Source organism: Sturnus vulgaris, chromosome 16, assembly GCF_052056855.1.
Source record: "Sturnus vulgaris isolate bStuVul1 chromosome 16, bStuVul1.hap1, whole genome shotgun sequence".
In the NCBI taxonomy this organism is placed as follows: Eukaryota; Metazoa; Chordata; class Aves; order Passeriformes; family Sturnidae; genus Sturnus; species Sturnus vulgaris.
This window is the reverse complement of record NC_142258.1, coordinates 16121537-16137697: the sequence shown is the minus strand read 5'-3', so window position 1 is coordinate 16137697 and position 16161 is coordinate 16121537. Positions and strand designations below refer to the sequence as shown.

At 39.6% G+C, this 16161-nt stretch overlaps 2 protein-coding genes across 7 annotated transcripts in view; one reads left to right on the top strand and one right to left on the bottom strand.

Annotated features, from left to right (window-relative positions):
- The window catches only part of IFT140 (intraflagellar transport 140), a 92472-nt gene that overhangs the window by 37381 nt on the left and 38930 nt on the right, over nucleotides 1-16161 (top strand). For all 6 annotated transcript variants that reach the window (XM_088174715.1, XM_088174712.1, XM_014890210.2 and 3 more), the window contains exons 13-18: nucleotides 660-787; nucleotides 2291-2408; nucleotides 2842-2969; nucleotides 6568-6715; nucleotides 8440-8571; nucleotides 10674-10870. In XM_088174715.1, coding sequence (XP_088030841.1) covers nucleotides 660-787; nucleotides 2291-2408; nucleotides 2842-2969; nucleotides 6568-6715; nucleotides 8440-8571; nucleotides 10674-10870 — 851 coding nt within the window. The remainder of the gene's footprint in view (nucleotides 1-659; nucleotides 788-2290; nucleotides 2409-2841; nucleotides 2970-6567; nucleotides 6716-8439; nucleotides 8572-10673; nucleotides 10871-16161) is intronic.
- TMEM204 (transmembrane protein 204) overlaps nucleotides 11167-16161 on the bottom strand; it is a 28167-nt gene continuing 23172 nt past the window's right edge. Inside the window, exon 3 of the mRNA XM_014890218.2 lies at nucleotides 11167-13256. Coding sequence (XP_014745704.1) covers nucleotides 13012-13256 — 245 coding nt within the window. The 3' untranslated portion in view covers nucleotides 11167-13011. The remainder of the gene's footprint in view (nucleotides 13257-16161) is intronic.

Genomic DNA, 16161 nt, shown 5'->3' with positions numbered 1-16161 from the left:
CAGAAAGATCTTTGACATTTTGTGTTCTTTAAAAAGTCTGCCACTCTGAACACTACTGCAGTGTAACTAATAAGTATTTACAGACTGTAAGATGATCTAAATTGCATGCAGATTGAAATACATCTACTATTTTCAGGAAGATGGTCATGCTTTCAGCCTCCACACATACTGAATATTCTTACAAGATAATGAAAAAAGCCTCTTGGACATTTTTTGTGAACCTTTGCAGCCTCTGTTAGTCTGTGAGAACCAAAAAGCAATCCAATTATCAGAGTTCTATGATACATCACTTTATTTAGGAAGTAAATATTATATTTTAGAATGTGTGTGATTCATCACCTAAATATAATGTATTTTTTTTTACAGCTATATATTTAAGGACCATCAGGGACTTGATATTTCTGTATGTCTTTCACTTGGTAAAGGTTGTGTTACTAAAGAGGAAATTATTGCAGAAGGATGCCTTTAAATTTAGACTTTTTTTGAGGTTATATGCATACCTGAAACCCAGATGGCGTTTGTGGCATTTTCTCCAATTTGCTTGTAGTTATTAATCTAACACAGAAGTTCAGTAATTTGTGACTCAGCTTGGTGACAAAATAAGTCCCTTCGAGTGAGGCTGTGGCTGCACAAGCCTGGTGTTACGCATTTCTTCCCAGGGCACAGTTAAACAGCTGCTGGTGTTCTCTGAAGCAGAGGGGAATCCGTGCCTCCTGGATGTCTGTGGGAATTTCCTGGCTGTGGGAACTGATCTGGCTCACTTGAAAATCTTTGATCTCTCACGCAGGTATTAATAAGGCTTTTAAAATAATTTGTTTATAGTTAAGCATGTATTTTGTGGGGAATCTTTAGCTGTTTTTGATTTGATGAAAATCTTGAGACAATACATGCAGCTGTGTGAACTGATGGCATATTTCCAAAGGAAGGGAGGAAACATAGAATAATTAGGCAAGTCATGGATTGACGATGATGATGATGATTATTTTAAAAAGAGGATACCACGAGGGATATCTGACTGCATTTAAAAGTGTGTGGAGAATTTATAGAAGATCAAGCTAAGGGTGTCCCATGTTTCTTTTGATAACTTGAACAAGACTTGAATCTCAAAAGAGCTGAAATAAAACCAGATCTTGTATCTCCTCATAAATCTGCAAACTTGTTTCAGTGAATCCATGGAGAAAGTGAACTTAGAACTGTGGAGACTCTTACCTTCTGTTTCACTTAAGAAGTTTACCTGACTTTGTTCAAAGGTTGCTGTACTCTCATACTGATGAACATGAAGATACTGATGTGACATTAATTTTGAAAATTTAGCTGCTGATGACACATGTAGTTTTGAAAAGCTGAAAAACCTGAAGAGTGAAACAGATTTTGTTCTTCTTTGCATACTGTCACCAGAGGAATGCTAACGTCTAATTAGTTGCTGTCTGGAAACTGCTTGAGTTGGGATCAGACACATTCCACCTGGGAAGTTTGAAGGTTATTAAATTTGGGCAGGTTGTAACTAGCGTAGATACTGGATTATGATGTTTCATAGGGAGAAAAAATAGCCTCACTCATGCATGCTATGATAAACTTTTGTGTTTGGTATTGAAAATACCCCTTCTTAAATTATGGCACTTTAATTTCAATGCACCATAGTTGGCTTAGAACAAATGTTATTTTTACAGAATCAAAGATTTCTTTTTCATGAGATTGTATTATAGCTCTAAATTGCTGTCATTTCAAATTACTGTCACTTCATTTTGCTGCATTCTTCTGTTTCATGAGATTTGTCCTCTTTGTTGCTGACTGATTACTGGGTTTGTATCTATACCAGAAATAAGAATCTTTTGAGATAATAAAATATAAAAATATGCCCCACTAATGACATTTCTTTACTCCTCTTCCACGACGTGTTTTCCATACACAAAACTTTGATATGATGGGTTCTATTCAATATTCATGGTACTGTTCAACTTACTTCTGTAGGAAAAGCAGGCCTCTGAATTCAGAATTCTGGTCAGATGTTCTTGCTGTATAGCCACGTTTTGGGAATCCTGTAGAAGCACTGGTCTTTATTCTTGCTGATCCATTGAGGAGAGAGTGCCTGTTAACGTATCCCTGAAAGAAAGAAAGAAAGATAGTGGCAACAGTCCTCTGGAGAAGAAGCAGGAGTCTGGGGCAGGGGTGTCATACAGTCAAAATAGCTTGCTTTTAAGATTCTTATTCCTAATTTGCTAAACGTTTTGGTTGATGCATATTGCCAGTTGCTTGCCACCATATAATTGAAGTTTATTCCTTCCCACAGAGAGGCAAAAGTGCACTGCAACAGCAAGAGTTTATCCAAGCTGCTCCCTGGCCGCGGAGACATTGTGTCTATGAAATGCAATGCTAACGGCAGCAAAGTCAGCATCCTTGTCAGCAGGGTGAGGCACAGCTCTTCACTCACCATCTGGGACTTGTCCATTGGTTCATAGACTGGTGTGGATCAAGATTACTGAGGATGAAAGAATCACTTCTCAGAAATAAACCTGCCTGGTCCAGGCAATATATTGAGTCATGTAATGAAGTGTCATGTCTCAGCATTAATTAAGGTCTCTTATGGCTTTGTACTGTGTTGGGAACAGTCCAGCAAAGGAATATTTTAGTTACAGAAGCTAATTTGTAGCATTTCGAAGAAATCCAAGGCTGACTTGTTGGAATAGAAAAACAGCCAGGAATTTTCTGGTGTTTCTTAGTAAGAATGACCTTATGTGATTACCAGCAAAGAAAGCTGACAGCATGAAGCAGATGGGATAAACATACCTATTCTTCTTTTTGACTGCATGCTCCAGTAACCTTTGTTTTCCTTTCTTGTAGGCAGATGGGAACATAGATTCCAAGATCTGTTTCTATGATGTTGAAATGGACCAAGTGACACTCTTTGATTTCAAGGCTGAACAGAGAGATGGGAGAGAGAGCCTTTCTGCTGGACAAGGCATTGGCAAGTAAGGAGCTTTTACTTCAAGAAGGATTAATGGTGGATTTAAGGTGGAAGTCTGCCCTGTGGAGACAAACACACCTTGATTCTGACATTCCTCTGACTTGGAAAGGAGCTTGTATGAATTTAATTATTTCTGGAGAACTAATTAACACTGGTGAATGGTATGTCCATCAAGCTGCATTCCTGTCTGTTCCAATAATATGAGCTAGGGAGTGTCAAATGAAGGTCCAAGTGTCATGTTTTGACATTGGCCAAACGCTAGGCACCCACAAGAGTCGTTCACTTACCCTTGTCTTTACAGGGCAGAGAGGAGGGAAGAAAAAAATGGGAATTAAAGGGTTCATGTGTTGAGAGAAGGACTGGGAGAAAAACACTCTAAGGGCAAAACAGGTTTAAGTTTAAAGGTATAAAGTATATTTATTATTAAGAGTCAAAGGAGGATAATGAGATGTAAAATAAGCCTTTAAAACACCTCTTTTCCTGCCAGCCCTTCCCTCCTTCCCACTGACAATGCAGGGAGACAGAGGTGGAGTTTGGTCAGTTTGTCACTCAAGATCATCTTCTGTTTGCTCAGGGAGAGGAGTCTTTGCTATGCCATGGAGTCCCTCTTACAGGCAAACAGTCTTCCCAAAACTGCTGTGGCATGGGTCACTTGTCTATGTGGTGAATGATAGGCTGCTCTAATTTGGAAGCAAGAGCTCTCTCTCTCTATTCAGGTCTTCTTCTAGACCACAGCTTTCTCTGGCATCCACCCGCTCTGGTGGGAGCACTTTTCTCATGGGCTGTGAGTGGATTTCTGCATCCTGCATGGATTTCATCCATTACAAGGGGACATTTTGTTTCATCATGGTCCTCGCCATGGCTTGCAGAGGAATCTTGGCTCTGATGCTTGAAGCACCTCCTCCCTCTCTTTTCCTGTGACCTTGGTGTCGCCATGTTGTTCTCCCTCGTATCCCTGCTTCCTCCTCTTCTCTGACTAGAAAAAAACTGCTGCTTTGTAAATACCATTGTCAACAAGTTCCACTAATTCAAAGATTTTTGCAGGATCTCACAGTGCCAAGAAGTTGATCCCATCTAGGTTCTGCACCAGGGAATCATTCATCATGCTTTCACTGCTGGCCAGGCAGCCCTGCTGTCACTGCAGGGGCAGTGGTGGCTGCGGTGCTAGTGCTGTTGAATGCTTCTCTTCATGTGGGCCACTGGGAAGGGGAAGCCACCACTGCCCCTGCCCTTCCACAGTGTGGCTGGACAGGGGCGGCCAGGCAGGCAGGACAGTGGCCATGGTGCCTCCCCACCCCTGGGGGAAAACTACGTGTGCTCTGTTCTAATTTTTTTCTTTAATATATTATCACAGAGGTGTTACCAGCCTTTCTAATTGGGCCAGCAGCATGTCTGTTTTCAGAGCCATCAGAGATTGGCTTTGTAGGACATGGTGGAAGCTTCTAGCAGCTTCTCACAGGAGCTACCCCTGTGGCTTTCCATCCTCCCACTGCTGCAGCCAAACACCAGGCTATGCCAAATCAACACACACAGAAAGCAAGCTCAAAATAAGTAGGAGGTAGTTCTTCAGCCAACATGCAGTTGAGCCAAGGAACTCCTTACGAAGAAAGTAGAGAAGATGAAGGAAGGGCTCATGGAGATATTGGATAAATTCATAGAAGAGACATTCAAGGAGAGTTACTAGTGCTTTGGAAACCACATCTCAGTAAAGAGATCTCTGAGGAGAGGATGATTCGGTGTAGGGGGTTTTATGCAGAGGTACTATATTACTTGAATCAGGATCCAGATCTTTAAATAAAGAAAAATCTTGGAAAGCTACACTTCCTTGAAGCATTTACATAATAGGAACTGAGAAGATGACATTCTTAAGGTCCTTGTAGGAAAAAAGGTGTTTTTTAAGTATAATAAAAGTTGGGGTTTTGTGGGTAAAAACTCATGAGGTGTCTAATGCCTTTCTGTTCATGCAAACTGTGCTGTAGGAAATGTATTAGAAATCCTAGCAGCACAATGCAGTGAAGTAGGAATGTTTGTGAAAGTATGGTGTAATATTAGAGTACAAATTCCCATTTGATTTTACAATAATTTTTCTAACTGTATTTTTCTTAAGAAAAACCAGCATTGGAACACGTGGACTGCTTTTTTAGCAACTATCTGCTATGGGTATTACAAGCAAAAAAAAAAAATTACTCTCCTTACCACTGAAAGAAAGAAGAAACTACTCAGCTTATCAAAAACTAGTGCAAATCTGGGATCTTACGTCCTGGTTAGTTATGCAGTAGTGTGGTCAAGAGTAAATGAGGAAGTTGTTTCCAAGTGCAATATCTCATGTAGCCCAACAGAGGCCAACCCAAGCCAGGAATGCTGTTTCACTGAGTGTTAGATAGCATCTGTATGAATAATCCATTTATCTGTGCTTCTTCTTAAAGGGTTTTCAAATTAGAGTGAGTAAACTCAGCAGAAAGTGATAATAATCTACATCTCTTCTGCTTCTCTTTCCTTCCTCCTGAGGCAAAATCTAAACACTCCCAGGTTTTTTACACAAATTCTGTTTTTCAGTTTGCAATTTACTGATTTTAAATTACATGGCAGAGAGAGGACTTAGAGTGTTTCATTTTGCCCACTAGCCCTACTTCAATCCTCCCCACCCTTCAATGGTGACAGCAAGTGAGAAAATACTTTAATGATGTCTTTGGTTTCTCTTTTAAATAAAATTTGATGTTTTTTCCGAAGTTTTTTTGCTAAAATAGTGTGATTCTGTATGTCTGGAATCTTGACATGGCTGGCACCGAAGCAGTTTTGAAATACCCAAAGGAAGTAGTAAGATATTATTATTTAAACTGCTGACAGAGGCTGGCTTTCCCAAGGCTGCAGGGGAAGTCCTTGTGCTTAATGTGCTGTTCTACAGTGCCTCAGAATTCTTGACATTCAGTAGCCAGGTGTTGTTTTGTCTGTTCTCTCAGGTAACAATGAATAGGATGAGAGGAAATGGCCTCAAGTTGTGCCAGTAAAGGATCGGATATTAAGGAAAATTTCTTCAGGTAGAATTGTCAGGCATTGGAACAGGCTGACCACGACAGTGGTGGAATCACCATCCTGGAAAGTGTTCCAAAAATGTGTGGCTGTGGCACTCTGGGACGTGATTTAGTGGTAAACGTGGTGGTGGTGCTGTGTGCATGGCTGGACTTAGAGGGATCTTCCGATCTTAGTGATTCCATGGTTTGAAGACAGAGCTGAGCTAGTCCCTCTGTTACAGCAGCAGGCACTGAGGTAGATAGTTTGAAGGATGTTCAAGTGTTTCTGTAGGACCTGCAGTCCCAGGGGAGGCAGATTTTGAGTACCTATTTTTATAGGCAGTGCCAACTTTTTTTTCTACCAAAATGCTTTATGTCTTGTCATCACTGTCAGTGTAACAGACCAAAGTAGAAATGTCTTTGCCATGTGTAAAATGTTAGGAGTCAGGAAAATGTATTTGGGTAATGTTCTAATACAGAGTATAAATAACTGAGAATGATCCCTTGGCTAGAGCTTTATTTGCACTCATGCACTGAATGGGCTGGAATTACTATGTCTCCCTTTCTACATTTTTTCTTGTCTCTTGTTAGGTTTGTAGTGGAGTATCCAGAGTTGCACAGTCACATCCCTGCTTGCCATTTCTGGGACCAGAGTGAACCAAGACTTTTTGTATGTGAAGCAATTCCTGAATCAGGCCTTCAACCTCCAGACCAAAAGAAAAACCAGACTGAGGGCACAGTACGGTCTTTTTATTTGTTTTGTTTTCTTTCACATGGAATTCTCCCTGTCCAAGTAATAAATCCTTTGTGCTTCATTGAGGATGTAGGAGTGGGTAGTACACATTACTACGTGCAAAAATGAGTTGTGAACCCTGTGTTTGGTGTCTGTGCTTCAGGCAGTCCCTCTATGACAAACTCTATGGTTTGGGCCGAACTTGCATACAGTGAAAAGGAAAAAGAGGGTATTTCTTTAGCTGTGATAGAATTTTGGGAATGACCACAGTGCAAGTTTGTAACTGGACTACAGGTTTTCAGGTGAAATTACTGGGTGGATTGATAATCTAGAAGTTTTGTAACTTAAATTGGTGATTTTATATCTTGAGTCCACTTTTGGCAGCAAGAATTAATTTGATAGAATAGCAGGGATGCTACTCTTAAAGTGAATAGGGAAATATGCTCTTCCACCCAGTCCCTCCCATCTTCTGCTTTTCTGGAGACATTGCACATTTTTATGGGACTTCCCAAATTATTTGTTATGGTATTTTTTTACATTAGAAAATATTTCATTTTTATCTATATATTTATATATATATATTTATCTGAAATTATCAAATCAAATATTTCTTTCATCATGCAAACAATTCTTCCCCTCTTCCCCTGCTATTGTGCTTGTAGTGCTCCTTACCACTTTGTCTTTACAGAACTGTCTCTCTTGCATAAACATTCAATTGACTTGAAACATCCATTTTAATCTCAAGTTTTTGGATTTGTGCCTTATTTTAACTAAATCTCATAAAATTAGATATAAAAAGCTCTTTGTGTCTCTTGTTGGTTAAAATGACCATAGAAGAACCATGAGAAGATCAAAGTAAAAAGGAGAAATGGGATAGGTATGTCTCAAAATGCTTGGCTAGGGTCTTCTAGGAAAGAGAAGAAGAACAATTCAACGTAATATTTCTCATGGTAAAAGCTTAAAAATACTTGGCTTCTCAATAAAGTTGAATAAAAAGATATAAAAGGAATGCAACTTAATTTTTGCCCCTTATTCAACAGAACTTTTTAGTGTCTGCTTATGCTTTAGTAAATGAGAAGTCTGATTAACATCTGCTGGAAATAAATACTATTTTAACTTGAGTCAGGCCAATACTTAAACTGTTAGAGGAACTGTTTTTGAATGGATGATATGTTTCCTGGGAACTCAAAGCAGTCTGTGAGCTGATATATTTACAATGGGAATCATATAATGTCTTTAGAAAACAAAGTTGAAAATAGTTGTGGCTGCCATGTGCATCCCTGGAAGTGTTTAAGGCCAGGTTGGACAGGCTGGGAGCCACCTAGTCTAGTGGAAGGTGTCCCTGCCCTGGCAGGGAGTTGGAACTAGATAGTTTTTAAGGCCTCTTCTGACCCAAACCATTCTGTGATTCTGTTTCTTGGCCCTGAGCCAGATCTGAAGCAGCCGTCTGTAGCCGGGGCTTCTCTCTTTTTGGTGGGTGAAGCTGGTTGCTAAGGCAGAGATGGAGGTCCCTGTGCAGGAGGAGTAGTCTGCAATGCAGAGCAAGGTGCTGGCTGCTTGCTGTAGGGAGGAAGTGTGTGACTCTGCTCTCCCAGCAGCTGTGTGTCTGAATGTATAGGTCATACTATTGTCAAGAGAAGCTTCTGCCAAGTGAATATGGAAAGTAAAAACAAAAAGAGAGAAGGATATTGCAGCAGAAAAACAAAACAGTGCTTCACTTCCTTTTCCAGATGGATGTTTGGATTATATCATTCTTCAGCACTGAAGAGCATGGCCTTTTGTTGCAGGACAGCTTTCCATTGCCTTCATCCTACCAGGTCCTTCTGGGCATAGAGGTGCCACATTATTACTTTGCAAAAAAGGTGAGGTAATTTCTAGTTCCTTCTCTTCCCAGAAATCCACTCTTTCCACTGTATAAGGATCAAATTTAACCAAATTGAGTCTGGGATAGGTAGAGCAACTCCAACGGCAAAGGATGCATCACATGTAGAAATGACATGAAGATAATTCCGTTGCAGATTAATTTGGCAGAATTGTGGAATTTGTAATGAGATGGCTTTTTATGGGTATTGTAAACTGTGACGTACAAATGTAGGCGAAACAGGAATTACCAGGTAATGCAATTAAAAAAGGGATGTGAATAAAACTCTGTTTTATCTACTAACTGTGCCTATTGCAAGTACTAGAGGGGGGTGTGTGTGAGATTTAGATAGACCATAAGACAGGACGTTTCATACTGGGTTTGGCAGAAGCATCCTTCTTCCTTGCTGGAATGAAGCTTAATCTCCAAGAATACCTATGAGAACAAGAATAGTCATCTTGCACCATCAGCAAGTGCCTGTGTGCTGCAAATGCCAGGAATGCAGGCTCTAACTTCAAAAACTTGAATTTCAATCCAAAATTGTTTGCGTTTCAGGTAAATAATACCCGATAATACTGAGCAAGCTGCAGCCTTTCACCTACAGATTGGTTTCTGGTGAAGTTCTGACCTGAGTTTCCTGGTGCTTCTTAGGATGATGATTTACTCTGTTCTGTCTTGTAAGGGGTTTAACAGAGTCCATTTACTATACTAATGTGTTTAGCTTTGTAAAATCTACAGGAAATTAATATTAAGGAGACTTCCAATCCTCATGTAGCTTGGGAGCACTATTAGACAAGGAGAATGTATCTACTTATTATATTTAGATTCAGAGCAGAACTTTGCAATTCATCCCGTTTAAAGCACTGCCTGTTGTCGGTCTTCCTGTGCAGACAGAGCTTTTAGTTGTGCTGTATTTTGTTTTACTTTTCTTTTTCGCTTAAATTGAAAGGTCAAATGTGATATGCTGCATTTTCCAATCTTTCTTTTAAACACTTCTCCCTTCTCCATAATTTCTCATGCTATTTTACTTTGATGCTATGTTTCTTCTTTTTTTTTTTACTCTATATGGATTATTGCTGCTATTAGTTGTGTTTTCGGAGGGGATGTGTCTGTAAACATGTAAGTATCTGCATTGTTCTTCCTTCATCCTCTGCTCCTCTCTCTTGTTTCCATTTTCTTGGTATGTGGTTGTCTCTTTATGACAGTCACTTTTTACATCACTTGTATTAATTTGGGAAACCTAATTTAGTGTAAGAGCAGAGTCTGCTTTAAATAGAGCAAATCAAGTTGATGTAACAAGCCTTGTTGACCAAGTTTCATTCCAGGGTTTCTCCTTATTCACTATAATGTCTTTCCTGTCCTGATTCCAGAAATTCCTCAAATTCTAGTCAAACAGATTTGCACTTTTGATTTCTGTCTTTTACTGTACCCAGGACTTCCATTGTATTATAATATAATACAATTTTTATTGGCTTCTGTATACCTTAAAATTTAGTTATCTTATGTAACTATATGATTGGGGTAGAGTGTACATGGACTTGGGCATCATTCATGACTCAGATCATCTTCCTCTGTGCCTGGCTTGAGAAAGTTACCTTGTTACACTCCAGACAGATCATTTGACATTGAGGATTGAGACTTTATTGTTCTCTGCATAATGGTTGAATTGCTTTGAGTTGCCTTTCAGTGAGTGGTGAAAGTACCCCTGAAGCTCTAGAACTGCCCGTTGTAAGGGGAAGGGTTTGAACCGGAGCTTCAGTATTCATAAAATTTACATGAAGGCGAGGATAGAAGAATTTGATCTGTGTATGTTAACTTTCAGAATAGCAGACTAGTATTTGAGAAGAGACTAAACTTTGAGATGCTTATCTAAAATCTGACATGCTGTGATTGTTCACTGCAATATGCTAATCTCTCCTATGACATTCCGTATTTTGTGGCATTTTCTAGGAAGTTCTGAAACTTTGCAACTGTTGTCACTAGTGATCATAGGCCTGCAGATATAAAACGTTTGGACTGTGGTGGGAATAATGTAATTAATTACATTACAAAGGAGTAAGTTTCAACCTGCTTGATACCTATATGGCAACCTTCTCCTTTTAGCTGGGAGAAGCTGAGAAGGGAGCATCAGAGTCTGGTTCAGGAACAGTCTCTCAGATGGTTGCAAGAAGACCCATGAGAGATTTCATTGGATTGGGAGACTGTGATAAGACCACCCAGGATGCCATGCTGAACTTCAGCTTCTATCTGACTGCTGGAGACATGGATGAGGCCTTCAAATCCATCAAGCTGATAAAAAGGTATCAGAACTATTTGTATGTATTTCTTCATGGGTGCAGTTTATTTTTGTTAAAAGTTTGTATGAAGTGTAGATCCTCCTAGATTCTCCTTACCTTTTCCTTCTCTGATTTTATTCTCCCTTTAATTTTTAACCAGATGAAACATCTTTATCTCACAGACATTTTAATACAATCTCTGCTCATTCTCTGTCTTTAATACATTGTGGATTCTTTTTTAGTAAAAGAGAAAGAATTACTGATAACCTGCAACCTTAATCCTGTGTCTCAATGGCAAAAATGTCATCACTAGAAGAAAATAACACTCATAATTTTATTTATACATCAAAAATAATCACAGGAATACCGAGTGTTACAGATTTACCAACCACATAGCTGATTTTTAAATTCACATGTACATTATTATAATACGGATATTGCAATATTAGAGGAAATAATAAAATGTCTCTTAAATACTCTCATATTTTATTTTTGAAACTGCTGCATTTAATCATAGCATATTATTTCTAGAATTATTTTTTTCCAGAAAATTAATGCAGACAGATGAGTGCTAATCTTAGTTGGTTTTTACAAACCTACTGCTAGAAGAAACTCTTTGTCAGCTTTGTGGTATTTCCCCTGACAGTCTAGAGCAGTGCAGTTATTCTTTAGCATCAGTCTCTGTTGCTCATTTGGAATGTGGTGCAAAGCAGCAGTCAGGGTTGAGTTTCTTATCACATCCAAAGCTGAGTGCAGAACTCAAGAGCCAGCTTGATCATCACATTTTAACAAAGTGTGGAAGTGGTGATAAAGAAGCAAGGCAGTGTACTCAGCTGGGAGCAACACAGAAGTCCTTAGGTATTTGTAACATTCACAGCTCAAACCTATCACTAATTGTGCTCAGAGCAGCATTCTGAGAGCACTTACACACCTATCATTGCCTCAGGTTCCTGTATCCCTGCTTAATAGTTTTTGATGTGTTATTTTTCTTTCTGAAAATTATATGCACATTACTTTTGTAAAGCCATGTTCTTCTCACGGTAAGGCTTATAAACATTGTACCTAATTCTAAAGGCATTAATTTTTCACTTCATTATCATTTTAAGTTATTAGGCAGGTTGTTTTTAAATCTGAAAATCCCGAAGTCCTGTATATTTGTCCTATTCTCCAGTTTGGGTACTTGAGTGGCAGCTCTATTCTCCAATATTCCCTGTGTTATGTGGCTCTGAGCAGAGCTGCCATAGCATTCTAATGTCACAGCAAATGTTATAACTAGCTGGAGAGAAAAGAAACCAATTTGGTCGGGAATATTTCTTTCTTGTAATAGTTCCCAACAATGTAATTTAATTATATATCTGATTATTAGGGAGTTCTGGTAGCCTCCTGTGGACATTTGCCCTCAATGTAACATTGATACATTTTTTCAGCAGCATGTGTGTCCTGTTCTAGCTACATACCCTTCTAATTTTTCATGTCTGTTTACACATAGGACATTAGCAAACCTGTGTCTCAGGATACAAAAGAAATGTCTGGAAAAAAATGAACTTAATTCTTCTGCAATCCCTCTCTTTACATAAGAATAGTTAGGGTTGCTTTTGCTTTTTACGTTCTGTTCTGGGGCTGGGAGCAGGTGTTGCAGCTAATGAGAATGCATTCCTTGTAGAGAGGTGAATAGAAGGTGAATAGAAGTCATGAAATTTAGACAGCTTTTAAACCCATCACTTAATCTATAGTGAGTTTTCTGCTTTCTCAGAGTGCCTGTTAACTCCCAAGCTATTGTCACTGGTCTCCTATAGCTTTTTGGTTTATTTTTAGGGAGCAGGAGAACTTGATGTAGACAGAGAAAATGTGTTTGGTTCCCTCTTTCCTGTATTCTCATTGCACACACTTGGTATTTTCTCCAGCTGACCCTGCTGCCATGAACCCAGCAATTCTGTGCTGTACAGCAGAAGGAGAGGGCAATATAATATTTATATATATATATAAAATTATGTGTTTTATACATATGTATATAGATGGAGCCCAGCCGAATAATAATCAAGGGCCTCTGCTCACACAAGTGAATGTTGTAATGTCTTTCAACCCTTAAATTATAGCACATGTTTATAGAATATAATGCCAATGCAGATCTCCTTGGAGATCTTTCCCCTTTCAAGTGCGCTCTTTCAGCAAGGTGACTCAACATAGTCGTTTTCCAAGCCCCGGCGAAAGCGTGCGGTGAGGGTGCGGCTGATGACGATGACCCGGGGTGCCATGCAGTCCTCACGCCTGTGCAGGATGTTCCAGATTAGAATGGCAGCTGCCAGCGTGGCCAAAAGGCAGGCTCCGATGTTCAGGTAGCAGGACCACGAGAGGTTGGTGTATGGTCCAATACGGTAGAATGTCACCAGTCCAATAACCAGAACAAAACCTGCAAACAGAATGGCACAGTTATTTTTAATGAGGTCTCTTGAATTTCTGTAGTAGCAAAATGCCATTGATATATCAACTTTTACACACACACTGTTCATAAGTCTGTAGAGCCTTTCCATCCCCATTATGATATGCTGGATGTGTTTTTGAAGGCATATTTGGGCCTCATGATACATGTAAAGAAGAGCACCTTAAACAGAGGCTCAGTATTAAGTTTAAATCTGTTCACTCTGATTTAAATTTCTTACACCCACTGAGTTGTATTTCACATTGGGTTTTTTTCCTCAATGCATTTGAATCACTTACAAGATGTCCTTTTTCTTACTTCCATTGCCAAAAGAGAAAACAGCTGTATTAATGATGATGATAATAATTTTTAAAATATTTTATTCACAGTATGTACACTTATTCTGAAATTTTCAAATGTTTATTAAGGCAGGCCACTATGTAAACTGCAAAGATCATGAGTGGCTAAATAGCTTACAGAAATAATAAAAAACAATGTACAGAAACTTTAAAAAAAGAGGAAGGTGAAATAAACAGAACTTTGTGGTCCTACTATTTCTTGCTGGAAAAATGTGTTATGAGGTAGAAGTAATGTCATGCCTCCAGAAGCTACTGAAGGCAAAATTTCTATTGTCCTCGGAACCTTATGCACGGTACTAAGTTCGAGTAATAACAGTGCACTTGTCTAGTATTTCCATCCAGTTGTCACAATGTGATTTGCAAAAAAACTGTAAAAAAGGAAAATTTCTCGTTCTCTTTGGTGGTTACATTACTGTATGGATGACAGCAATGTTACTTCAGAAATTAGGTGGGGTGACTGTTCTAGTCATGCAGGAGACCCATGTTAGCTCAAGGGGCAATCTGTATCCCTTTACACCTCCTTTTTTATGTTCCTTGACACCTGCCTATTCCCTGAAGAATGCATTGATAACCACGATTACTTTTCTGCCCTCTGTTTATTGTGTTATCAGAGAACCATATAATCCCAGGATGGTTTGGGTTGGAAGGAACCTTAAAGCTCATTGCATTCCCCCCCTTTCCATGTCCAGGGACACTTTCCACTATCCCCGGTTGCTCCAAGCCCTGTCCAGCCTGGCCTTGGACACTGCCAGGGATCCAGGGGCAGCCACATCTTCTCTGTGCCAGGGCCTCCCCACCCTCACAGGGAACATTCCTTCCCAATATCCCATCTCTCCCTGACCTCAGGCAGTGGGAAGCCATTCCCTGTGTCCGGTCCATCCCTCATCCCAAGTACTTCTCCAGCTCTCTTGGAGCCCCTTTAGGCCCTGGAAGGGCCTCTGAGGTCCCCCTGGAGCCTTCTCCAGGCTGAACATCCCCAGCTCTCCTAGCCTGGCTCCAGAGCAGAGGGGCTCCAGCCTAGTCTTTCTTCCTGTACCTATTGTCAGGTACTTTCCATGTTTTAAAACTACTTTCCATTTTTTAAAAGAAATTCATTGATATAATTAGATAGAAACAAACACAAAGAGGCAAATATGCCTCACTAACAAAAAAAATATTTTCTCTTTGTTATCCTACACACTTCCTTAACCACCACCATAACAAAGCAATGTCATTGCCAAAACAACCCCTTCATGAAGGAAGACTGGAATAAATAAATATCCATGAACTACCAAAACATATCTGGACACCATCTTCCTAAGTTCATGGGTAAGGAGAAGTGAAAAGCAAGTCTCAGTCAGTGCATGCTGTTTTCTCAGCTGGCCACTCTGCCTGTACAAACACGGTCCCCATGGATACATGGCAATGGTGTTATCCCTGTCCCTGGTTCTTGATTTTCTATGAGAGAGCACATGCTCAGTGTGCATTTTACCATGTTTTTTCATAGAGAGTACTAGTAATGCAGTGAAGCCAGCACAAGTTGCATACAGATAAAAACACAGAGGTGGGAACTGACATACAAGTAGGAGGAAAAAAAATCAATAATTACTTAAAGGTGTGACACTTATACTATTCTGAGAGTCAGTAAAATGAAGGCCGAATCCCCCTCATAACACAAACACTGAATGAATATTCCTTCAGGAAATGTCTGGCATCCTTAGCTCTCCTGTGTCTACCTAAAAGGTGCTTTATAACAGTTGCTTGCTGCACCTTCTCTTCTTGAGGTAGCACTGTCCCACAGCTGGCAGGTCCAGAGAGGGTTTGGAGTGAGGCATTTCTTTGTCTGAGGACAAATGAGGAAACAGGTTCTTGTGGAAGGAGTAGCTCTTTACTGCTCTTTCCCCACTCTGATGTTAAAAAGAGCTTAATATACCCTGGATTGCTTTTAGGTTGTTAACACAGTTGCAAGGACACAGTTACTCTTTGATTTTGTCGAGAAATCTGGTAGTTACATTATGGTTCAGCTGAGTTATAAATGAACAAGTTTTATTTGGAGAGAATGTGGCCATGTGGAACACACTGAGTTGTAGAAATCACTGATCCATACAATAATGGTTTGCTGGTGCGAATAAAATATTTTCCCTTCATTTCCAGTGTCAGTCTCTAAGTTCAGTTTGTCCTGAGGCACATGGTAGAGAAACAAGGGGGAGATTAGGTTTTCTTTTGTGAGAGACATTTTTTTTTTTAAATTTTCCTCTGAGATGGCTCAGTTCGCTCTCTGTGGAATCAGGATGATACAACTTCCTGTGTTTATTTTGTATTTCAGAGCATTGGGAGCAGAGCATGCTATTTGTGATATGCTTATAAAGAATTTGGATGTCTACATCTTCATTTAGGTCTTATAAGGATGATACATGCTGATACTGCTTTGCAGTACACTGTTCAAAGGATGATAGTAATTTGCTTATGAAGGCAGAAAATCAAGAGGAAAGGAGATGCTTGTACCTCCTGCAGCTGAGTTGATCTGCTTAATCTCCTTGTGGTTTAATATTGGCAGG